The sequence below is a fragment of the Dermacentor variabilis genome, chromosome 5 (genome assembly GCF_050947875.1).
Source record: "Dermacentor variabilis isolate Ectoservices chromosome 5, ASM5094787v1, whole genome shotgun sequence".
NCBI classification, from domain to species: domain Eukaryota; kingdom Metazoa; phylum Arthropoda; class Arachnida; order Ixodida; family Ixodidae; genus Dermacentor; species Dermacentor variabilis.
In genome coordinates, this window is record NC_134572.1 from 125117893 (window position 1) to 125144687 (window position 26795).

The 26795-nt window shown below is 45.7% G+C and overlaps 1 protein-coding gene across 2 annotated transcripts in view; it reads left to right on the plus strand.

Annotated features, from left to right (window-relative positions):
• Nucleotides 1–26795, plus strand: part of LOC142583140 (atrial natriuretic peptide receptor 2-like) — a 385116-nt gene that overhangs the window by 316398 nt on the left and 41923 nt on the right. For both annotated transcript variants that reach the window (XM_075693481.1, XM_075693480.1), the window contains 2 exons: nt 20339–20407; nt 20499–20673. In XM_075693481.1, the coding sequence (XP_075549596.1) occupies nt 20339–20407; nt 20499–20673 (244 nt within the window). The remainder of the gene's footprint in view (nt 1–20338; nt 20408–20498; nt 20674–26795) is intronic.

A 26795-nucleotide genomic window follows, 5' to 3' on the forward strand; every position in this document is an offset into this window, starting at 1 on the left:
TAGGACAAGCGGCATTATGCGCCGTCACTGTTACTATTTTCCTAACTCTGTTAACATACTCATAGATAACTCTTTATTTTCTTCTCTATTGAATTACGCGTTTCTTGTATGGTCAACAACAACAGCTTCAAACATTAGCTAACTTTCTGTCTTGCAAAAAAGTGCTCTGCGCCTAGCCTGTAATGTCCCATATCGCTACCACAGTGCAGAATTGTTTAAGAAGCACCACATCATTCAGGTTCCATCAATGTATGATTACAAGCTATGCCGTTTATATAAACTCGGTTTGCTGAAGAATAATGATGCCATGACAAATCTAGCAAGGCTAGAGAAAAACTTCCTTGCTTATAATGTGCGCCATCCTGAAGTGTGGTACATCGCCAAATCTAGGACCAATCACGGAAATCAAATGTTAAAATTTCAATTGCCTACCCTTCTAAACCATATAATAAAAGAAAATAAGATTGACATATCTAGTACATCTCCAAAACAACTGCGTTTAATGTTTGTATAATGATGTGATACGATAATTTTCTGTTTGACTACTGTATAATCCCCTTTAGAAGTGACGTTTTATAACTCCTGTAGGTGTTTTCCTCTTAGTGGGTTGTACTCCCTTAGCCGTACGCTTTTATGCTTCACTGTGTGATGGGGGGTCAGGGCTCCTCAAGCTGCTTTTACAGCTTTTTCCTGTCCTCCTCGTAACATTTTCTTGTTGCGGAATAAACTCAATTTAATTCAATTCAATCTACAAATTGCGTGTTGTGCATCTAACATGGCAACCTGCGAACGACAAATTCAAATTACATTAAACAAATTAACGTGGTGGACATCTGAAAACGGCTCTCGCTTCTCAAGTGAAAAAACTGTTATCGTTGTCTTTACACAGAAGAGGCCTACAACCAGATCCCATCCTTAAACTACAGGAAGCCACACTACCGGTAAAACAAGAACACAAGTTTTTGGGTGTTCTGTTTGATAAAAAGTTGAACTTTCTCGCGCACATAAATAGTATTAAACTCAAAGCAAACAATGCACTTAACATTCTCAAAATTCTCTCCCGGAAACACTGGGGCTCTGACCGTAAGTGCCTGCTACGCATCTACCGCACTTTGGTGAGTAGCATATTAAACTACGGTAGCATCATATATAGTTCAGCCAGACTATCTTACGTCCGATGACTTGATCGTGTTCATAACCTAGGACTACGGCTGATATGCGGTGCTTACAGAACATCACCTATCCAGAGCTTACATGTTGAATGTAATGAACCTCCTTTACAGCATCGCAGAGCGCTACTAACTTTTTCCTACATACTCAGGATCCGATCCTCACCACAGCACATATGCTACAACATCGTCACACAGTGCAGCTCACGCTTACATTATGCAAGTAAACCAAACATGTTTAGGCCGCTTATCCTGCGATACCAGGAATGCTGTCGGGATTATGACATCCCTCCGGAAGTCCTAAGTGTGGCCAGAAAGCCAGAACGTTTGCCCCCGTAGTGTGATTTCACACCGTTATGTGACTGGACACTAACACGTTTAAAGAAAAGAGACACACCACATGAACACATTATACAAGAATTCCGCGCTCTTCAAGACAAGTATAAAAATCACATGGAATTTTACACTGATGGCTCTAAAACGAAAGAACACGTGGGTGTGGGGGCCGTAACAGAAAATTGGGAAACAAGTATTCGACTACCTCAGCATGCCTCTGTCTACACAGCCGAAGTGTACGCAATATGGACGGTAGTTCAAAAGATCTTCGCTGACAAACTTGAAAACACTGTCATATACACAGATTCATTAAGCGTACTGAACGCTCTACGCATGAAATCCCAAAGTGAATCCTCGTTAGGCGATATTTTAAACGCATTATCGTCAAACAAATACGGCAGATCAATTAGGTTTTGCTGGGTACCAAGCCATGTTGGAATATTGGGTAACGAAGCAGCGGATAGATGCGCATCAATGGCAGCGTACAAAAACATTCAAAATACAGCACTTCCATATAAAGACAGTGTCAATGCGATTCGGAAGGCCTTGACGTCGAAATGGCAACGCGATTGGGACAATTGTTTAAGCAACAAGCTACAGCTTATTAAACCTGTAATTGGCGAGTGGAAATCATCCAGTCATCAGCAACGGTTCTACGAGGTGATCTTGTGTCGATTTCGAATTGCACACACATCTGACGCACAATTTCCTTCTCCGAAAAGAAAACCCACCAACTTGCGAAAAATGCCATGAACCTCTTACAGTCATGCACATCCTAATAACATGTCCGCACATCGACACACTGAGACGGAGGTTTTTACACAGCCTGTATATTTGCGCACTCCACTACACCCTGCCCTACTACAAGCAGATGACCCCCTGGGGCCATTTACTAACCTGTTCGACTTTTTAGAGAAAACTAGTTATTTACACCAACTATAACGTAATGCAGGTTTACTTGCTCTAACGTTCTGTTTTATTTTGTGTTGTGGCTGGCGCAGCATTTCCTTAGTTGCCTTTGTGTCATTAAACCCAAACTAACTAACTTAACTAACATTCCTGGATTTTACGTGCCAAAACCACGATCTGATTATGATGCATATGCCTCCGTGTGGGACTCTAGTATAATTAGGAGCATCTGGGGTTCTTTAAGGTGCACTCAATATTTCAAAGTACGCGTACTTCTTGCATGTCGTTCGTATAGAAATGTGGCCGCCACGGCCGGGTAGCTACACGACCTGCAAAGGAAACGTCTTACATCTGCCAGCTTCGAAGACGTAGCGTTCCCTGAAGGGCCCGTACTAATCGGGGCGTCTGGTGACACTCTTTCGGAAAAGCGTATGAGATACCCGGGCGCAACAATTGCCGGCTAAGCATGCCAGGCAATGCCTCAGGATGCCCTGCCTGCTGCAACCCGGATGGGTGGAAGGATGTTATGAGCGTCCCCTTTGGAACGGGGCGGTGGGTTGCGCCACCAAGCTCTTGCTATTGTACTGCCTAATTTCCTACCTAACTTAAACAATAAAAAATAAAAAATAAACGCTATTAACTCCTACACCCTAATTTTCTCATCCCCTATTGCTAACTGTGCTTTTGTATGTCTCCGTATTTTGCCGTTTCCCTACTTTTCGTCTACCAATCCTCCAATCGCCTCTTACTAATGCCTATTGTGGACATGGTTATTTTTCCGCTGCTCCCGCTGAACCCAAGGGCTTCAAGGAGGCGAGTGGTGCATAAATCGCCCGCTGGGTAGACGTCTTCACATTCTAATAAAACATGCTCCATCGTTTCCCTAGCTTTACCGCAGCAAGCACATGCTTCTTGTTCCTTCTTATATCTCGCTTTATAGGTGCCTGTTCTGCGGTATCCCGATCTCGCTTCGAAAAGTAATGAGCTTCCCTTTGAGTTATCATAAATTGTTTCTTTCCTGATTTCGCTTTTCCTCTTAAGTAGTTACTCATGGCAGGTTTCCTTTCCATTGCCGCCACCCATGAGATTATTTCAGCCTCTCTGACTTTCCGCTTGACCGTCTTTGTTGCTGTGTTGCCCACCCTACAGGACACATACTTGCTGGTAAGCTTCCTAGTTCTTTTCCACCACTGCGAATCAATGTTTTTCCTGTACAGATACCTGAAACTCTCCCAGCCCATTTACTTTCTTCCATATTCCTCAGGCGTTCTTCATACTCAATTTTACTGCGAGCTTCCCTCACTTCAAAACTACTCCAGCCGATATCACCCTGCACCGCTACATTTGTAGTCTTCCCGTGAGCGCCCAATGCGAGCCGACCCACTGACCTTTGGTTCTCATCGAGTCCTGATTGTACATCTGATTTAAATCAAACAACCGCATTTCCAAAAGTAAGTCCTGGAACCATTACAGCTTTCCACATATACCCCGGAGCACCTCGTACCTATTGTATCCCCAAAGCGCTCTGTGTTTCATAATGGCTGAATTTCTCTTCCCCTTTACTGTTGTGGTTTTTTTCCTGTGTTTCCATATATCTATTGCCTTCGTTTATCCATATACTAAGGTATTTATATTCTGTTACCTGACGTATTTCCTGGCCCTGTATCTCCACTGTCTGTTCACTGTTTTCATTGAATACCATAACACCTGATTTTCTAACACTAATTTTCAAACCTAAATTGTTGCCTTCCTGTCCACAGATATTAGCCAGACGTTGCAAATCACTTTGCTTGTTAGCCAGCAACACAATGTCATCCGCATAAAATAAACCTGGGAGCTGCTGCTCAACTACTGTACCCGCCTGTTTGTATGAGAGATTAAACCCGATATTACTTCCTTCTAGCACCCTCTCCATCCAAACCATGTACATCATAAAGAGCAGCGGGGATAAAGGGCACCCCTGTCTCAGTCCCTTGTTGACATGAACTTTCTCCTCGCTTCTCATCCCTTCCCATTCAACGCAAATGGTATTTTCTGGGTAAATCTCTCTCAAAAGCTGTAGACAATCGCCACCTAAGCCTTCCCCTTTCAAAATATCCCACAAAATATTGCGGTCTACGTTGGCATAGGCTCCTGTAATGTCTAAAAAGGCCACATATAACGGTCTGCTTTCTACTTTTGATATTTGAATACACTGAGTAAGAACAAATAAGTTATCATCTAAACGCCTACCTATTCTGAAGCCATTCTGAAGTTCTCCCAAAATGCCACTATTCTCTGCCTAAGTTTGAAGCTTTAATTTGATTGCCTGCATTGCTAGCCTGTATATTACCGATGTAATGGTCAACGGTCCATACGAGTGAATTCTATCTTTCTCCCCCTTGCCTTTATAAGTTAAATTCATTCTACTTTGTCGCCAACTGTATGGTATTCGTGTATCTTTTAAAGTTTGTTCCACTGCTTTCACCAGAGCTTCCTTACTTTTTGGACCTAGTTCATTAATCAGCCTAACGGGAACCTCGTCTAGCCCTGTGGCTGTGCGCTTAGGAATTTTCTCTTCCGCTTTCTTCCAGTTGTAATTTGTCAGCCCTAGCTCCTTTTCCACTTGGGTCTCTTTCATGCTCTTTTTTTCTTCAAATACAACCTCGTCATTGCCTTGGAAAAATTCGGCTGTTACTTTTCGGATGTAATTTATTGCCGCTTCTCCTTCCAGTCTGTTTTCATCTTCGTCTAGGATATGTTGTATTGTTGTTGAATTCCTCCCTAATAATTTTATGTGGTTCCAAAATATTCCAGGTGCGGCCTTCTCTTTCTCACGTACTTCTGACAACCAACGTTCACTTTCACCTTTTAATTTTGCTTGCACCAGTATTTGAACCATATACTTTCTCCCGGTATATTTCCCATTTCCTGGTTACTTCATCCTGCGGCAGCTGCGCCTTCTTTGCCTGCCTGTGCTCTCGAGATGTTTTCTGTCGTTCTGCGATCGCTTCTCGTATCTCCCTGTTCCACCAGCTTTTCGGTTTCTTTGTTCCTTTCCAACGAACATATTGTTTCTCTTGCCGCATTTCTGTCGTTATTAAACTTAGAAGCTCAACATATTCCCACTCCTTACTTGGCCATTTGCCAATTTCTTCCTCGACTCTAGGGACTATATTTGCTATTTGTTCAGCTTTCAGATTTGGACTGGCCATTTTGCGCTCTTTGCTCTCTTTCCCAACTACATATCCCATTTTCCAAATGATTCGTTTATGATCACACCCTATGCTGCTATACCCTCCCTCATCAATGACCATTTCTCTCAACTTCTCATGAATTCCTTCTGTCATCAGACAGTAATCAATGGTCGATTGCCGGTTTCCCACTTCCCACGGGATCTACCCTTCACTTTAGGCCCTGTATTCACGATAACAAGGCTATGTTGCTCACAAAGGTCTAACATTGACTTCCCGTTGTTGTCGGTATAGCCATCTAAATCCTGTATGTGGGCATTCATGTCACCTAAAGGACAATTTCAGCCCCATTCCCGAAACCCTTAATATCAGCGCTTATGCATTCCACTAACTCTTTATTCTTCTCTGTGTAATTATTTCCGGTCCACAAATCTGTAACGCCCAGCCAAGTTCTTTTCCCACTCATTGTACCTGATAACCAAAGACTCTCTTGACATTTTGAATTTACTCTTTTCCATTTGGCTCCCTGATGGATGAGCATTCCGACTCCCCCTCCCTTCTTTCCGACTTAGTTCTGTTGCACCCTTCCCAAACATAATTCTTAATAACTGGCGGCTCTTCTGAGTCTCTAAGGTGCGTTTCTGTAACGGCGTACTCCCCTATTTGTTCTCTATTTAACTGCTCATCAATCTCTGCCCACTTTTCCATTCTTCTGCCGCCCTGCATATTTATGTAGCCTACTGCATGGCGAGCTCTCTTTCTTGCTTTCCTCCTTTTCTTCGACGGCGATGCTCTTCTGAGGTTCCCCTAGGGGACCTTCTTCATTACTATCTACTCTGGCCTCCTTAGCGCCCGCGGGCCCCCCAAAAAAGCAACAGCGTGACCACCAATTCGCCAGCCCACTTCTTGTGCCAGCCTGTAATTGAAGTGCATCCCGTCTCGTTTAAAACCGCCACACCTTCTCACTTCCCTGTTTACTTCGACCACCTCGAAGCCTTTCTCTCGGCTCATTTTCCATATTGCCTCATTAGCAGCCATTACGGCTCTTTGTATGTGACTGTCACATACAGGCACCTCCGGCACCGTGCACACCACGATCTGCACCTGAGGGGATAGCTCGCGCAAGTCGTCCACCCCCTTCGCCAACCGCTGGGTTAGTCCTGTCTCTTTCCCGTTCAGGACGTCATTTAGCCCACCTGCTAATATGACAAGGTTGCGCACGTGGGCATTTTCCGCGAGCTTTTCTTTTGCTCGCTCCATGACAGAACCCTGTGTCCGCCCTGGAAATGTCCCTACCGCCACTCTTTTATCGCCTTTCACCCTCTTGCCACCTCCAAGCTACCATTTAAAGACTACAAACACTCAACGTCCCAACCGACTGCACGTATTGAAGCACGTGACGCGAAAGGACGCTCTACCACCAGCGCCACCACCGCCACCTAGTGCTTTGCCACGCAACGTCTCGATGGAGGCGAAGTGCAAGCACGCACGCGTGCGTAGATTTATGTGCACGTTAAAGAACCGCAGATCGTCCATATAAAAAAAAAAAACAACAACAACAACACAATTATAATAATAATAATAGTAATAATAATAATAATAATAATAATAATAATAATAATAATAATAATAATAATAATAATAATAATAATAATAATAATAACTACAGCGCGCCCAAAATCAGATCGTGATGTTGTCATGTCGTTATATTTTTTTAACACCGCAACGCCATAGCCACTAAGCGACCGCGGCGGGTACGTTGCGCTTCCATTTCTCTAGCTCCGGCTGCTTTCATTTTTTCAATCAGAACACTCGGACGTGGCCGAGAATGAGATGGAGCGACGAGCTGCGAACGAGGCACAGCACAATCGATTCGTGTGACCGGCAGACGGCAGCCTGACCAGCACAGCTGTAGGAGAAAGGGATCGGGAGGGGCGGGGGGGGGGGGGGGGGACAACTCGCCGTGGTGGGATGATGGCTACTGTATTCTGCTGCTAAGCGCGAGAACACGGATTCTATTTTCGGCCGCTGCGGCAACATCCCGATTGGGGTTAATGAACAAAAAAAGAAAGAAGACGCTTGGGTACCGCGCTTCGTTCGCACATTATAGAATTCCATGTGGTCAAAGTTACCGTATTTGCACGTCAATAACGCGACCACAAGTATAACGCGAGGGGCGGCTTTCGGTCTATCCGAAAGAGTAGAAAATGCCTTGTTATTATTATGAATGTCACGAACCCGAATAAAGGGCCAAGCGCGTTCTGAGGCTTTCAATTGCGAAAAAGAAAAAAGAAAGGGGGGGGGGGGAGGGACTCACGTTATATTCGTGTAAACACGGTAATCCGGAGCCCTCCGCTACGGCATCCTTCATTTCCCACTTCGCAGCATGGGAAGGTTAAACCCCACAATTCAATTCAATGCAAGGAGAAAATGAACAGGTACATCGAGAAGTCACGGGGTGCTTAGAATCGAGTTAACACGGTAAGGCCTTCGACGTCACCGCGTGAGGTGCTGCCTCCCGCAACGGCGTCACCCATCGGAAATGCGACGCACGTAGTGGCGTGTTTTGCTTCCTGCCACGGATCTTGCGAAATAAGATCCACGAGCTACGTAGCATGCGGGCGAAAGGAAGCGCCGACCGGTCTGCGAAAGAAGTTGAGAGAGCTGTCTAGATGAGAGAGAGAGAGAGAGAGCGCGAAACAAGGACGAGTCGTTTCCTCCTCTCCGAGGCTTTGCCCGGGCGCAACGAACCGTGCGTCATTTGCATCCATCTTGCCAGGGGCGGGATGTACGCTCGGTGGTCCTTCCATTAGGCGGGTGATGAACTGACTCGTGTCGAAGGCGACCCGGGCTCCTGTTCGTAAGCCCAGGATGCGCACCTGTCTGGGGTTTTGTTTTATTTATTTCTTTTTTCCCGCAGCATGGCTCTCTCTTTGCTCTAGGAAACCTCTTCCTGAAAGAAAGCACGCTCAACTTTAGGAGTTAATTTCCGGTGGCACCTTCCTAGTGTTACTTTTTTCGTGTTAGTATTCCGATTCTCCCCGAAAGCTACATGTGTATGTGTAGCGATTCGGATGTCTCTGTGGCAGCAGGAGCGCGCGATTCCTGCTCTCGACAGGAAACTGCCGCACAAATCGCGCGTTTGTGACGTCCGTTTGTGCGGCGTGTGACATCCCAAAGACTTAGTCCCACACCACCGATGCCAAAAAGGGGGAAAGAGCAAGGGGAAGTCCACTGGCAAGGAATGGGAAGCTGCAAGACAGAAGTGGGACCACTTCCAAGGCATCTGCAGCAACAAAAGTCAAGTCGGTATGTAGAATGCGGGTCAAAACTCGTCCGGCCTTGAGCCCTGTCGTCGAGTAGCATTCCCACGATCGAAAACGTATAAGCATTCTTGCCGTCTCCGTTCGTGCGTAACGTTGTCGAGGGTGATAAAACTGGACTTACTGGATACTGGATAAAGGGAATAATAAAAGATGAAGAAGATGACTTCTTGCGGAAGTTCCGTGGCTTTTTCTTTTTTTTTTTTGTGCTGGAAGGGGTAAAGGAGGGTTCTGTTCATGGAGAAATTTAGAAAGACTCAGGTGAGTAAGCAAGCATAAAAAAATAGTAAAAAGTATTAATTTACTGCACTATCAGAGCTAAAACTAACTGTTTCATGTGTAGTGTGCAAGATCTTAAGTGAACTACAATTTACGTGCATGCCTAAATACACGTGAGATTGATTACATGTTTGAAAATTTACATGCGTTCACTGCCTGCATAAAATTAGCCATCTTTATTCTGTACAGGATTAATTAAAGATAAACATGTAGACTGACACGAAAATAAGGCACACGCTGCTTGCCTCTGCATTAAAAATAGAGCAGCGATTCATGCGGGACCTGCGTAGTGTGTAAGATTACTCTTAATGAACTGATTTAATTCCACAATTAAATAGATATGCGAGACTATTCTAAGTTCGAATAAGTTCAATGACACTGCCTTGCCACAACAAGCTGCTAATCATTACTCGGAGATAACTCAGATTTATGTTACGATGTTATCTCAAAGAAAAATTGCCGTAACGTGACCATTCGTGAAGGCGGGGGGACGGTAACCGAATAAATTATGATAATTTTACCATCATGATCATCGGCCTATGTTTATGTCTACTGCAGGAGGAAGGCGATCTCCATTTACGCCTGTCTCGCGCTAGCGGATTCCAACTTGCGCCTGCGAATTAAAATTTACCTGCTCCCTAATGGTTCACCATGAGTGGTCAATAATTTGACCTTTTAATTATAAAAATAACTGTCACTGACTCACTTCCAGCCTCTTTATTACAGCAATCGTAATCCGCAAAATTCTTATACATAGAGCTCAGAAAGAAGGAGCCACTTGCGAAAAAAGCGTATTTACTCGGTAACGTTTCGGCCGTGCCAAACGACACTGAATATACATTTTATCCTTCTCAGATCTACAGACAGTTACGGGGTATAACCGCTTTTCAAGTCGTTTGTTGCTACCGAACGATATAAATGAATGATGATTCAGCGCGAAAATGCCCTGTTTTGTAACGTTGAGATAGTAGCCGTCTACTCTTCTATCTTGGCGCATGCGGGGTGTTTCACTTAGCGTGAACCAAGAACTTAAAAAAAACTGTTAATCGCAGCTGAATGAACACAACGGCATATGGTTCGCTGTCATGTGGCGCTGCGTAAAGTATTTTTAACGTTCCGCTTAATTAGTTAAATAAATAAGATGAATTATGCAAAATTTGTAGTATTCACTTTAGGGCCAGGTCCATTTCGTTGCGTTGTAGAGGGGCTTCAGAAACGACCGATGCAATTTTTTTTTTGTGTGTGTGTGTGTGTGGAAACGTACATGCCGCGTGGCGAGATTTTTCGGGGAAATATGAAATAAAACCACGTGACTGCGCTCGAGCTTTATTCTATTTCAGCGCTCTCAACCGTGCGTCCAGCATATCGCTTATCAGGAACGACGGCGCTTCCTCTCCGTACGCCACAGACGCTGCCACACTGTGGAGCCGATGCCTGGAGCCTCGGCCGCTCAGTTCGCCACGGTCCGCGCGCACGGTTATTTCGCACGAAGCGCGGTTGAGGGCGCTGCAATACGATAGCGCATGAGTCACGTGGCTTTATATCATATTTGGCGGGCTTTCCTTCAACGCCGAAAAAAAAAAGAAGTCACCACGCAGCATGTCGGTTGCCGCAAAAAATTGGATTAATCGTCTCTGAATAGCATCTGCAACCCAACGAAACGCTCTTGGCCCTAAAGTGAATAGTGAACTTTTTGCATAATTCATCTTAGTTAATTGACTAATTAAGCGAAATATACAAATACTCTAAGGAGCCCCACTAGACGACAAACCATAGGTGGTTGGTTTCATTCAGCTGCGGCTAACCACTTTATTTAACTCCGTGGTTCAAGTTACGTGAAGCACCCTGTATGTAGATTTGCTTTAATACAGACGGGATGGTTCAATAACGCGCCGCAGATCCGCATTTTGAGGCTGCATCGCGGATTGCCACGTCAACCCGCGGTATTCGAAAAGCATTTCACGGATGTTTTTCTTCGTCTGTGATCGCACGAAGGCCTAGATCAATTTATCTTCGAATTTCACAAAAGCTGACGGCAGAAATACGCCTAAGCCACTTCCAAGCAGCGCAAGATCCGCCAGACTTTATATGCGAGTTTAACAGTTTACGTAATGTTTTGCAGAATCTAAATTGAAGTGAAATCGAATTGAAATCGAAAGGGATTTCAAGAATGTGTGAATGCCAGTGGAGATAACTTATTGCCAGGTCTGGGTTTCTAGAGTGGTCGTCTTTCCAGCACAATGCGTTGGCGGGCTAGTTAGTGGGAATCCATAACTACTTTGTTTAGCGCAAAACAACGGACACAAGAAAGACGACAGGACAAGGCGTCTTTGCGTCTTTTTTAGAAATTTTTAGAAAGTATTTTTCATCTACATCACACCTTAAAGCAGTATAGTTCATCGTTACAAGTGCAGTTATGTCAGTTCAGAACAGTGATTTTCAGGTCCTGTGAGCTGCTTTGGAAAAATGCTTCAGAGCTGTTGCCATGCCACGTGGCGCGTCAATCTGTTGTCACGAGTGCGATCAGCCGGGTGGGTCCGCACTGATGCAAGCTTATTAACGAAATCTCCGCATAATTAATATTAAGTCAGGCGGGAACGTCCAGCAGTGTTCGCCAACATTCGGTTATGGGAACCAGCAACACAAGGCTTCGCACCGAGTTTAAAAAGAAAAAAATACATTTTAAAAATCGCTCGCGAGGTTTAGCGTCGCGAAACGACGCAACGGTCTTCGGAAGTCGAACTTGCCACCTCGTGCTCAGCAATAGAACGTCATTGCCACTGAGACACAGCGGCGGTTGGCCAGGAATTAAGAACAAATGGAAAAGAACTTGTTTTTCTTCACAAACCATTCGTTCCCGCGGTTTCACTCCGGAGATAGCCCGACGGCGTAACTCTGCAAAAATGAACACGACGCTAAGTTCTTGTTTACTCTATTTATTTCCTTCTTATTCGCGTTCGCATGGGTCAAATTGGCTTTCTTTACGAAAACGTCACGCCATCAGGGCGGCGCCAATATATAACCAAAAAAAAGTTTTTTTTTTTTAAGTACAAGAACCTAAATCGATTGGTTGTGCGAAGCGAACGCAACAATGGCTCAGTCGAAAGCCACTGGACACGGCAGAGCCGGTGTCTTACAAGACCAGCAGCGGCAGATCGCTGCTCAGAGCATGCAACCTTAAGTAGCGAGAAGCGGGCAGCTTGGTAATCTTAAACATCAAACTTTTAATCATTACACCGGATTGCCTTGATAACATAAAAAAGGAAAAAAAAAGAGCAAGTATCTCCTTCCTCTGCGCGTGTCGAAACAGCCTATACGTTAATTATTCGGGAAAGTGAACAAAACTCTCAGACGCTTTGTAGCATCCGTGCCATACATTATTTGCCATATTGGGACAGGCGGTTCTTCGGTGGCCAAATTTTTTCTTTTTTTTTTTTGTAATGTGAAGTCTTCCGTTACCTATAGTCGGAGTCAAGGTCAGCGCAAGGTCACGCTCATGAACGCAGCGACGTTTTCTAGACGTTCTTCTAAAAAAAAAAAAAAGAAGTATGCGCCGATCTCAGAGAAAATGCACTCTAAAAATCTGGATATGAAGTGCGAAATAACGCAGCCCGTTGTTCCAGTACCGGACACAGTGAAAATACTGGATACAGCTGTTTACTGATTTTACTCACCCCACAGGCGAATTCCTGAAGTTGCGTGTGTCACTGCTCTCTCTTATTGTCCTATTTATTGTGATGTGATGTGATGTGATGTGATGGAGGGCGTATGAAAATCAGCTATAGGCGATCGGACGTCGTTGCGTTTTTTCTCCGAAGTGCCCTAATGCAGTGTACGGTGTGGTGGCGCTGCAGACACTGCGCCGCTGAACACGAAGCCTCGGGTTCGATCCCTGCTCGCGCAGAGCCCATCACGATGGAGACGAAATGAAAACGTGCTCGCGCAATTAGATTTCGCTGTAGCTCTGATAACCCCCAGAGAGCCAGCAGCAAGCTGCATACGCCCGATTCGATGTTCACTCGCGTAGCCAAACAGCGTTACTTGGCTTAATGCACTGCCAATCATTATTACCATCATTTTATACACGGTAAGGCCAATGTATGCTCTGTAATTTACACTCAAACGCTTAGTACAGAACTAGGAAATTTTAAGCTGTCATTTCCAATTATTATGTCTGCAGCAGCCGCCTGAATACTCGAAGGCGGGAGCGCTCGGATTTCGTAATTTAAATTCTGCGAATGGAAAGGAAACCTGCTCCCGACGTGTCGCCGTAGAAATTGCCACGCGCGAACGGTTTCAGAAATGGTGTCCAATATGTGATAAGCATGTGTGCTTACGTTGACTTAAGCGCTAGCGACATTCTTTTTTTTCTGTCTCTAATGAAGTCATTCGTAGGCCATGAAATGCTAATCGGTGCGCACACCGGCGGGAAATGCATGCGATAAGGCGCGATATTATACGCGCCCATGTGTTTACACGAAACAGGGAAATCAGACACCGTCATCCTCCGGTATGCAGTAACTGACGCATCCTTGAATTTCCGGCAATATGCCTGTCCCGACGGTGGAGTTATCTTACACATGTATACTGCGCTGGAGCGGGTTCATCCGAAACAGTCAAAAGATGCGCCAGCTGGCTCCAGATCGACCAGTAGAGTCATCGACCATCGGCCGCCATATAAAGCAATGCTGCTTCATATTGACCGGTTGTGTTCATCGTAAGCGGCTACGGAAGATTGAAGTGCACAGGTTGAAATGCTGTCTCGTGTTGAGAGGAACAATTATAAAATAATGAATGATAGCCTCTCGCCCGTAGACGGTGCGCAGTCATCTGCCCGCTGACTCGCTGCTCAAGTTGGCGGGCCTTGGTTTGCCGCCAAAGGTGCCGTGACTTCTCTTTTGTCAAATCTTATATTCACAGTCCTATATACATTAAGGAATAATTACAACAAATCTAATTTACAAACGGTCGGTTTCACTATGCCGGAGCCGTTTTCTGCGACGCCATGCGTGGAGTGCTCTCGCCTCGGTCTGCTAACATCTGATCAAGCCATCCCGCTTCGCGACAAATGAATAGGGAGGCGACCACAATAGGGTCAATCTGCCACACCAGCCCGCTCCGAAACTGCAAAGAAAAAAACTACCGCGACCCCCCCCCCCTTCGGGAGGGGGGGGAAGGTCTTGCTCGATTCGCAGCTGCCCACGCGAAGAAGGATCGGAAACCAATGCTCGACAACACTGAATAGCTAATGCCAGGAGCGAATAGCACCCCAGACCATGAAATTCCAATCCTAAAGTCGAATATTGGCCCACTCTCCTGGATAAGCACTGGTAAAAACAAGCATCTACACAGTGACAACTTGGTCTTGTTCAGCTGGCCCGTGCACCGGTAGCAGTGAAGTGGTCTAGGGAAACGAGTGTGTAGCACTCACGGAGGTGGGAAATAACGACAGGAGGATGCGGTGAAGTTAGAGCGGGAAATAGACGGGCCCAACGCGTGACGACGTCGCGGTATGTTTCGGCGTCTTGCACCACCTCGTCCTAGCCGCGCTCAGCTCTTCTGGGAAGACAACGGGTGCGACTGTCCCACTCGAACGTTGTAACTAAGACGATGTAAGTATCCGTTAAAATAAAGTAGCGAAGTTTCTATAAGCATTCTGAAATGAAATCTGCACAGAGTGCTTTGGCAAAGCACGCCGAACAAGTGCGCATCGATTAAAAACCTATATACCGGAAGCCAAGCACACTGGGCCGAGTACGCCGAGCGCCTAATTGCCTGTCTGGCCGACTTTCTGAGAAAAAATCGAAGGAGATGGCTTCACGGAGAGTTCGCTTGCCAAGGCTGGATGCGCGATGTGTAATGCTTCGTCCTACTTTATTTGCTTCCTCCATGGTGGACTGGCCAGGACCAGCTGGCGGTGCCGATCGTAGTGTGCTTTTTTTTTTTTTTGCTTGTGCTGTAACATAGCACTCTACACTCATTGTGTGACGTAGAGTTTTTCTTTTTCTAAGTGTTTATTTTTTCCTTTTCTTTCTTTCTTGACGGGTGATTGTATTATTTCATTCTGCGTGTCCAATGCCCCTCCTGGGCTTTTTTCCTCACTTTTCTTTTGTAGTCAAACGGGCAGAGAGGCTGCATCAGAGCCGGCTATATCCCTAGACACGCCTGAAATAAGTTATCCTTTCTTATTATACAACACACAATTAAATACCTGAATTACTCAAACACGCTGAAACTAAAATAAACAGAAACAACGTTAACCGATGCGTCGAGTATTGAGGCCACAATAAGGGCAACTACCAGCCAGCCAGGGCAGGGACCCGGGACTTCCCAACAAGGAGAAAAAAAAATCAACTCAGAGAAAGGGAAAAGGTGGTATGCATACACAGACACACAAGACGCTTGCACATCATTTTCCGCCACCATGCAAACATAGAATATATATATATATATATATATATATATATATATATATATATATATATATATATATATATATATATATATATATATATATATATATTACAAATAGCACCGAAAGTACATTTTCAGCGTACATATATCCGGTCCTTGAGCCCACGAATAGGCTTGGTAGGACACACTATTTCCTGTTCATCACAGCATACTTACGGCAGCTTAATACTTTCAAAACAAGCAATCGTTATCAATACCGAATAAAGGTTTGCGTCAAGCTTATCAACAGCAATAATATTTCTCTGCCGCATAAATGTCACTCACACGGCTTTGTTTGCAAATGCAGAATAGTGCAAACAATTTATCGAATCGTACTCTTAAATATGCTAAATACCCACCGCCGGTTGCTCGGTGGTTGTGAAGGTCTACTTCTGCGCGAGGTCGTGGATCCGATTCCCGCAGTGGCAATGTGGTTAGAGAAACGCTCGCGTACTCAGTTCTTTTGTTTTGTTTTGTTTTTTAATGAAACTGCTTAAGAAACCAAACGAAGTATACAACGATGTCTTGGCTGACAGTTTTAATAGGTGGCGGCAGGTACAATATCAAATATCCCAAAAGGCAATGGAAAAAAAACAGAACGCAACATTCAGAACATGTCTTGCGCACGATGACACAAGGTAACCGCCAAGAAACAAACATGAGAAATTCCAACAGCCATGAGTTAAGGTCCGCGATAAAAAAAACGTAAGTGTGGATGCTCATAGCCTGGCGGGACCCCGTACTTCTTATTGAAGAATGGATGGTAAAGGTTAACCCGGAGTCCTCCGTCGGAGCGTTTTTCACACCCTACGTGTATACGTGTATACGGAATATGCGCTACAAATTGGTTTTAAAGCCAGTTTGTTTTAAAGAGAGGAGGTAACTGAGATACAAATTCGTGTTAAAGCCAGTTTGTTTTAAAGAAAGGAGGTAACTGAATTACCTTGATGTTTATATGTTTCACGCTCGGATTTCCACACGACATCCTCTTCATTAAGAAATGCGCGCAGGCCTGTTATGCGCAGATGCATCAGTGACGTCTTGTGAAACTGTTTGCCCATGATTAACAGTAATTATAATTCTAGTCATCAGGCTCGTCTGTGTGCATCTCTGCTCCTATAAATACCCCTCCTTCCCCCTCTCTCTCTCTCTCTCTCTCTCTCTCTCTAGTGTAGCCTCTGTTCTTGGGCGCAACGACAGGAGATGGTGATAGTCCACTGCAGACGCACGGGCAGAACACTCTGGGCAGTTCACGGGGACTTCAGGCGCAGGCTACGGAAGATATAGAAGCAGGCGCAGGCCGAAGTCTCCGGACAGCGAGTGAAAGAGATTACATTCGAGTGGAATTATAGAGAACTGAGCAGGCATAAGAGGAGGGATTAGAAAGCAGCATGCCTATATCTGTTCATGAAACATCACATACCATTGTGAAGAAACAGACAGAAATTGTAAGGAAAGAAATGAAAGAACAGCGCCTTACCTGAGCTTCACTAATCTGAAGCTTCTGCTCAGACGTTCTAGTTTTGTGCTATTCCTTTATCTTTGAGGGAGGATTACACAGTAATCAAAGCACTGACCTCCATGTTTATCATTATCAGTATGACTATGGTTTGGCATGAGACTTGGTAATTATTTGTTTTAGTTTTTTCTAGAGTAACTACAAATGTTCGAGCTAAGGGTGAAATGCAACGCGCGTGTATCGCACTGTGCATATTATTCCCGCTGGTCCTCTCATAAAAAACCGAGTACGAAGTGCTGTTTTCCATTCCTTGGCATCTGGGGGCGCCATATGTCATGCATTAAGGGTACCATCTCAAAAGCTTCTGTACTTATAGCAAGCCTAGAAATTCGGCCTCTTTTTTTCTTCAAGTATACTCAGAGTTTTCACTCACCTTAAGAACATGGCCCGGAGCGCGCCTCACTAAAATACGCGAATGCAGTGCACTTTCAACAACTTCTGCATACTACGTATGCGTGTCAAGGCGATACGTTCGCATTTGTTGAGTAGACAACGCAAACACGCGCCTGACCTGGTTCCAGCAAGGCGAATATGCCCACGAGCTCGGTGGCAGAGCAGAGGGATCTTCATATGTAATTACTGCATCGGCTACTCTATTCTGTTCTGATGCTACCATTTGCCCGTCAAAGCCTTTTGCAATCAATGCATATCCCGCTTGGCCAGAATAAAACCTACATGCCAGCCATTCTCAGTGGAGCGAATCGCGCGCGATTGCTCTCTTTACAAAGCGCATCGCAGATACTGCGATGAACGGGAAAGACAACTTTTTTTTTTTCCATTGACTAATGTGTCATCGCTGTTCGTTTGATGTGCCGGCGTCATCCAAAAGAGACGGAGTGATGACGTTCCCGTGAATGCGTATGGTCTTTGGAGGAATGTCAGGAAGCCAGCTTGGTGAGGTTTAATGTGAGGAGTGTGCGCGAGGTTCCTTTGAAACCCACTCATCTAGAAGCGAAGTACCCGAATCACTTTTCGAGGACCTCATCGTCCTGAGCACCAAGCACGGTACGAGCGTAACTCGATGCTTAGTGACATGCAAGGTCCAGTTCGCTCCGTTCTGCTCGTTTTTTTTTTTTCACCGATTTTATGTTATTACAAGCTACAGTAGCGAATGCTTTGATAGCAACCCGGAGTACACACAAATAAATATTACGTCTAAAGGAAAGACGACGGCGTTGCTGCAACTTACATCGATCGAACCGACTGGGCATTACTCATCGCCGGGAATGGCAAACGAGCAGTGGCAGCGGCGATATATATAATGAAAGCCACCTGACGCTTGTACTGTGTATCTCGAGCTCGGACCGCAATAATACGCAACATATACCAACGGGGAGCAGGTGAAAAATTCACGTGTCCGTGATCACGAAGCCCCGCGCGCGGTTAGCTCCGTTGCATCTTTAAAATATTTGACGGTTAGCAGAGAATGTGCGTGCAAATTTTATAAGAACTGCGCCGCGCTGTGCCACGTGGCTTCGACTGTGCAGCCGTTCTCGAACAAGACGGCGAGCTCACTGAAGCTCGGCTACCACATACTTAACGGAGCCATCGATTCGGTGCGGCTCTATTTCGTTGATTGCGCGCCCGTCCTATACGTAGGCTGCGACCACTCATTCGGGGTTGTCGGCGATAGGGAGAACATCAGGCGCACCGCGTAATGATATTTTTCCTTGCTATAGAGGTGCGTTGCGCAAAGCTGGCACTTTTGTTATCTATGCGCATCCTCCGTGCATTTATTCTACACACGCCTGAAGTATGTCTCTAGTACGTAGAAGAAAAACACTATCGATTGATATCGTTATGTTGCGACTAAGATCGGTGGATGTATAGAAAAGCGTTGATGTCGAGAAAAATATCGTTGGATCCGCCAGCGCTGCGGTCTCTGTGACAATGATCTTGCCTTAGCGAAGAGAGTGCTCTCGAGGGCTCTGAACCACTGATAACGGTTTTTTTTTTCGAAAACGGACGCAAAGTTTAGTTTTCTTGGGTGTAAAACGAAAAGCGACATGGACACTGGGAATACCAGGAAAACTGCTATGTGCATGCGCCTCCACATACTAAAATACAGCTTTTTTTTTTCGGACCGGAAATCAGGCTCGGCAGTGCCAGCCTTCTCCACAGGCCGGGTGTGGCGTTTGCACGCCGTTGCGCGCATTATACCCGATGCAGACTATGGGCTCTGCCAAGTGCCTGAATGTGAGGACATTTTGTTGGAATGTCCAGGTTACATAGATGAAGAGACGTGGCTATTATTTCAGTGGTATTGGCTCTACTTTACAAGAACTGCTAGATCTAGCAAGCATACTAGCTAGGTCCTATGCCTTTTCCTTCTAAACAACATTCAGCTTTGAATTTTCTTTTCTCATTCCCTTTAAGACACTGGCTTAATTTACAAGCTCTAGCCTGTTTACAGTATCGTCATCTACCTTTGTCTCACCTGTGCATACCTTGTTCATGTATGTTCTAGCCTGTCTTCTTTTTCTTTTCTCGTTCTCCTCCTCATAGAGAGTCACTTTCCCCGATACGCTTCCTTATGCAAATGAGCATGTAGGCGCCTTTGTGTGTACGCTAACAGAATTGTTTGCACTTAAAGCGCTTTCTCTCTACATATACGGCGTAAAAACGCGCAACATCAACAACTTCTGGCTGCGCCTCTTGATCGCCTCGACAATCAAGCGCTGTCAGTGCACGTTATGTCGCGCCTATGACGAGTTTCTAAGTTTTAAGCTCATCCTTGCCGGTACTTCCTTTCCCAAAAGTTGCAGGTTCGGACATTACACTGTGAGCAGACTTTCCCGTTGCGCGCTTCGTCTGTTTCATCTTTCCCTCTCGCCAGCCACCATGCTCCACTTTGTTTCCTTCTTCTTCCTCCCCCCGCGCAGTGCCGACCTCTCACCCTTTATTACTCTAATCTTCCCTTGTATATTTCCCCCGTCTCTCTAAACCGGGGGAAAAAAAGAACGTGGAATATAGCGGCTCCTCCGCGCTATCATACAAGCTTGTTTCACTCATTTCTGAAATGCACGAATGAGCGGGCGCGCAAGCTGCCACGCTCATTTTCATTCGTTACGACGTGTAAGTGAGCAGTGAACGTGCTGAATAGACCGGTGGTACATCTGCAAACAGACTGCTGTTCTTAAGCGTTGTTTCCCCCCTCCCACGTTTGCGCTGTTTCAGGTGGTAAACCTGTTGAACGACCTATACACGTGCTTCGACTCCATCATCGAGGAGTTCGACGTATACAAGGTGCGTGCGCGTCCGAACGTTCACCTGCGCGGCAGAGCGGGACGACACCACGACTTCCCTTTCTCACCAAGCGTGCTGCACTCCGGTGCAGGTGGAGACCATAGGCGACGCCTACATGGTGGTGTCGGGAATTCCGGTGCCCAACGGCGACCTGCACGCGCGAGAGATAGCGCGCATGTCCCTCGCCCTCCTGCACAACGTGCGCTCCTTCACCATCCACCACCGGCCTCACGAGCAGCTACGCCTTCGCATCGGCTTGCACACAGGTTTGTCCTCGGAACATCGTTACCCTTGGGTCGTATCGTAGGTCGATGACTTTCGAAAGTGTGGATTACCGTGATCGACTGTGTTAGCCGGCAAAACGCCCGTCACCCCAGTGAGGCGTCCCGCCGGGGTGCCACGTCCCGAAGAACTACGGGAGTGTGCGAATATGCGACACTTCAAGTACATCGCGAACAGCCTTTGCTGTTTGTTTGGTATTTGGTTCCAGAAATGACTATTCGAGGGTTTGAATATTTGTTTGTTTGAATACTTTAATGCATGATAATAGCACGAAGCTTACAAGGAGAAATGGCTATGCAAGAGGGAGTCTGTTCCGAGTGATTCCGCTTTCACTTTCACATAAACTTTAGAGACCCCTTGTAGGGTATTGCTTATATAAGGTGTGCGAACACGAGAAATTGAATTGAAGGTAGTGCGCACGATATTGTTTACAAAATACTTATTTCTTCTGTGCAGGCAAATGAAGGTGCGATGTCGGCGATGTGGTAGGAAAGGCCTTTCTAGCCTGTTCCTAGAAAAGAGAAGCTTATTCAAAGAAAACATTCAGTGGCTACATGCACTTACACAGCAAATGCTTTTAGCTTGCGTCGGTACATCTTATACAAACGCTAGATGCAAATTCAGCACTGCAATATACAACTCTGCAAAATGTGCTACATGTCCATGCTGCAAGCTACGTAGTTTACTAAAAGGTAATAATACACACTTCACCAATCTGGAAAAAAAGTAGAAAGAAGGAAAGGAAAAAACTGTTTCTGTAAGGTTCCTCAGTATGGCGCTGCCAGAAATTAAATTTTATTCTGCGTCGCATTACGAAAAGAAAAGCGTGTGAGTCAGCGCCTTAAAAAAGATGGCCTCCAATCCACGCTGGGAAAGTGGTTGGCCAGCGAAGCTGGGCTATCACTTGATACGACAGACCAATGTGACGTGGTCATGAACTAGGTGCTGCCGAGCCTGAACACGGCGCCGTTGTGCACATTGACGTTGCTCTTCCCGTCGTCGCTCATCGTGTTCACGCTGCTCTTCAGAAGTCGTAACTATATGCGTGGCCTCTCCACAGCTCTATCAGAACACAAATGAAATCAGTCGTAGGTGGGTTCTTCTTTTATATATGAAAGTGTAGTTACGTCACTCTCTGCTTCGTATGCTACAGTTGCCGTTTCCCGGCAACTACAGCTTATGCAACCGTAATGTTTACCAAGAAGCGCTTGCGGTGAACGCTATGCGCGAAAGCGTGCTTCCTGGTTCTTCGTTTCTTTCCCGCATGGCTGGCGCTGCCGCGCATGCGCGGAAGCCAGCGCCATCTGGTGGTGCTGCAAGGAACTCATCGGCGCACGCGGCGCGTGCCTACCGCAGTGATTGGTCGAGCTTTTGCCCACGGGCACGACATATGCGTTGGGGCGAAGAGTCGCACAGATTCACTGTAAAAGGCATCGAGGCCGTCGGCTTCGTGTTGAACTAAGCAGGTCAAAAGAATTTTGGAAAATACTACCTAAAGCCAGGTCTGCTGCTTTGCCATCACAGTAAGATTGTAATTCCAAAGGTGCGCTCCACTAAGTGCCATGCATCTCCAATCGCAACACACTCGTGTAAAGCGTGCCAAGTTGTTCCGATTTGCCCGCAATTCCTGCACCTGTCATTTGGCAGAGTGTGCCAGCTGGCGAGGTGTTTGCGCGTCAGTAGCATGCTCCGTCTTCTCAGCCAGTCAGATTCACGCATCACTTCGTTTCTTTTTCTGCCATTGTTTCCATCGATTTGGGGCTTTCTGTATTTTTGATCGTCCTCTTCAAGTGACCGTTTTGTTAGCATGAACGAGAACAAACGAAATCGATGACTCGATATTTATTAGTCATATCATAAGAAGTCAACAAACAGACACCAAAGACAGCATAGGGGAAACTATATATACATATGAATTGAATTAAAGAAATAATAAATTAATGGAAATCAAAATGGATAGAAAAAGAACTGGCCGCAGGTGGGGCACGAACCCATGTCGTCGCATTACGCGTGCGATGCTCTTACCGATTGAGCTACCGCGGTGCCGTTTTCCCAACCGCTTTCTGGGGAATTTATGTTTATCTACTATAACTAAACATGGGCGCGTTAGCCAGCGCCACACTTCACGATCTTGACGGCGGATGTGAAACATCCTTTTCTTGTCGCTGGCTAACACTCCCAGGTTTAGTTCTAGTAGATAAACATAAAAAAACATGATGCAGCGTGTAGGAACAATCGGCGAAAGAGAACGCAGGAAAAGCACTGTCTTTCGCTCGTTGTTCATGCGCTCTGTATAACGTACACAATCGTATCAAATCAACTAGCGTGATGCACATCCAAACTCTGTACAGCAGGATATTTCTCCTGATTGTAAAGCTAGCATTCCCGCAAGGCAAGTTGCCAAGTTAATGGACGGTGCAGTCACGGTGAGCACGTATGCGTAGAGCTCGCGGACGCTACGAGATATAAGACTGCAGGCGTGGCTCTCGTGATGACACGCAGTGAAGCCGACGAGCGCCAGCACGCGCAGTTCACGTTTCATATTCCGTTGAACAGTTATAGGTGCCGACATTGCATGAAAAAGATCTTCTGGGCGGAGAAAGGCACTTATGAATTAGGCAAAGTGCAGATTATGCTGTAAGGCATTAGCGAAGCGTTGACCAATTATAATAACCAGAGCATGTGCCCTTTCATGATGTTACATATCACACACGAGAGCATGCAGTCATTGCACATGCTATTTCGCGGCGATAAAGCCCGCATATAATTACATATGTTGAAGCGCGAATAGGAAAAAAAAAAGTTTTCGGAAAGCTGAAGCGTGCTTACCGCAGTGTGTGTGGCGCCATCATAGTGCAACTTGTGAACACAGTGATGTGCGAAAATTTGGTGTCAGAGTGCAAACCTAGCAATGTCTCGAACGTTGCAAAGTGTGGCGTTAGAACGCGTTTTGTCTAGTTTCGATTCTTTCACATATCAATGTATGCTTCAGATATATGTTTTGGGAAGTGTTTTGGCTAGACATATATTTTTGGAACATTAGAATGTTGCCATTTTGTTCCTGCCTCTTGCCTCTTCATCCATCAGAAAAAAGAAAGACGTTGCACATGGCATATGCCGGTCCACCACCGAGAGCACGGAGAAACGTCCCAGTCTCTTGTCAGGCTGATGCCATTTTCGGCTGGCAGTCTCCCAGTTCTCTAGCAGTGCTACTAAGGCTGTGCATGACGGATTTAAAGCAGGATATCATGAGAATAAGCAGGTCGAATAATGTTAAAATGAATTACGAAGGAACAGCGCCAACGAAGACGGATCACAAGTGGGGAGAACGACACAGGACAAGCGCCATTGGAACGACACAGGACAAGCGCAGGTTTTGGAAGCCTTCCATATAAAGAAAAGAGGAAAAAACTGTGTTAGTGATACTTCCGTGATCCTCTTCAAAAGCGAAATGTCCTATCTTGAACGGTTTGGCAGATGATGCATTATGGTCATTGTGCGCATGTCTGTGATTTTTCTTATATTTGCTGAATTTTCGGTGAATAAAGACAGATGAAGTTGGCGCTTGTCCTGTGTCGTTCTCCCCACTTGTGGTCGTCTTCGTTGGCGCTGTTCCTTCGTAATTCAAGTATGCACCATCGAGCCCAAATGAATGTTGTCCTGAACAATGTTAAAATGACTTCGTTATTGGCGTTTGTGCCCACTTATGCTCGCATTAAGGCTTACATGCTATCCTGTATGACCCTTGCAATGCCCCCTTAGTGCTCCGTGACAACTAGTATAATTCGCCATATGCTTAAGTGAACAAGTATGCCGCTTCATGCGGTCCCCCAGTGTTATAGCTTTTATTTTGTGCTCTTCTTGTTCTCACCTTCCATGGTACATTGCCGAGTCAAAGCATCCGCCGAACGCCACGTCACAGACGTTAGGTTTCTTTGTGTCCAGCAGACGCCGGTTGCCGCGAACTAGCAAACTTTATACAATAGACAATAGTACAAAGTACTGCTGTGACAACACGTGTATACAATGGTTTCAATAGAGATCGAAGCCAACAATAAGCTGCCCGAAATAGTCTCGCTTAGAACTCGGCACTCTTTAGAGCAAAATAGCATCAGTTCCAATACACAGAGCGAATCACTATAAGCACTCTCTCGAGCTAACAAACACGAATAAGATACAAAGCAGAGTAGCTCGTGATAACAAGGTTATTTTAATACTCATTGCGCCGAAGGCAGTTCATTGCTGTGCTGTCACTTGTCCAAGCCACGCCCGTTGTGATCCAGAATCCTCGTGGCGCGTCTGCCGCGTCGAAGCTTCATGGAAAGTAGACACTTCTTTTATATACTACAGAATAACCCCTGCAGCAAACCTTAGCTAGAGTGTTCAACGAAAAGAAAAAGAATTAAAAACAAGTCGTACGATACGAACTTAAGACCTACGGTGTTTAGTCGTCAGACCATTGACTACCAAATATCATAGGTTTTACAATTGTGTCTTGGACCATGTTTCTTCTCTTATTTTTTTTAGTTGGACAGCTTCGTTAAAGTTATCTGGGACACTCTGTATATTCACGCCACACACGCTGACGAACTCAAGAAACGCCAAGCCCTACAGCCCCTTTTGAGCTTCGCCACAGCTAGAGAAACTCACGTACTGCCGACCGGCATTTCCTTCAAGTAATGACTACAAAAGCCTAAATATCGAACACTCCATTCTCCCATTTCGCTTGTCTCACACTCCCTGTCCCTTTAATCTGTTTCATCGAAACCACCGTAATGTTTTGTGATCTCGTGAAGAGAGACAGCTGAGAACCTCCTGCTACACTGCATGCGCAGGGCATTGGATGCGTCAATATGGGGAGGACGAGGCGAGTCATGCGAGTCGCTAGCTCGTCACTTCCCTTTGCGTTTACCGAGGGTAGAAGGAGGTTTCAGCTTTCGCCTCACGCGGTTATAACGTTCTAGAAAGATCGCGCAATCCTCTACAGACAACAGAGGAAGCGTACGACTATGACGTATCTGAACACACGCGGCATGTGACTAGAGTTTAATCATATTAGGACGCTCACTGCTGCTGCATTACGTGTGTATCTAATTACATTAATAAAGCTTATTCTTGGGCAAATTGGTGCGATTTGGAAAACACTATTTTAGGGTGCTAAAAATGCACATGCAAGGGAGAGATACACAAAAACAAGCACAGCGCCATGACTTTGTGTCTGTGTGTGTTTATTGCGTATGGATTTTTAGCGCCCTAAAAGCATATTTTCCAATATAATGGCACGCAATTCCAAAGGGTATCTATGTTGCCAACGCCGCCGCTGACGTTAATCCCACTTCCGGCACCAGCAAAATGGGCTCGCTCTGGCTGGTTGATTTTGGAAATATCATCATCAGCGTATTTTATATCCTATGCAGGACGAAGGCCTCTCCCATCAATCCCCAATAGAGTCGAGCTGACTTCATGCTATGCCTACAGATGCCCTTATCTCGTGACACCACTTAATCCTCTACCACCCTCGGCGGCTGCATTTCCCTCCCCTGCGTTGCTATAAACGCCATCATTATTCCATTGTTACGTCCACTTCAGGACCAAGGCCTCTCCCAGCAATCTTTAATTACGCTGCCTTGCGTTAGCTCATTCAAGGTTGTGCCTGCAAATTTTCTCATTTCAGCCAACCACCAAATTCTCTGACGTCATCGACTGCGCCTTCCTTCCCTAGGCACCCATTCTGTAACTGCTATAGACCATGCACCGGTTTCCTGTCCAAATCTTTCCCCATTTTCTTTCTGATAATGTCAACTAGAGTGTCCCGCTCCGTTGCCCCCAATCCATACTGCTGTCTTCCTGCCGCTTAACCTTGGGCCCAACCTTGTTTGTTCCATCGCTCGTTGCGCAGTCCTTAACTACGTCTCAAGCTTCTTTGTTATCCTCCAAGTTTCTGCCCGATATATTAGAAGCTGTAGAATGCAACGATGGTACACTTTAATTGATTGTTACTCTAATAAGCCACCGGTAATCTCCCCTATACAGGCAACGTGGCCTACCCCGCTGGAATATAGGATTCCACTGTTTGCTCACCCACGCTTGCTCTTCTCTCGTTTGC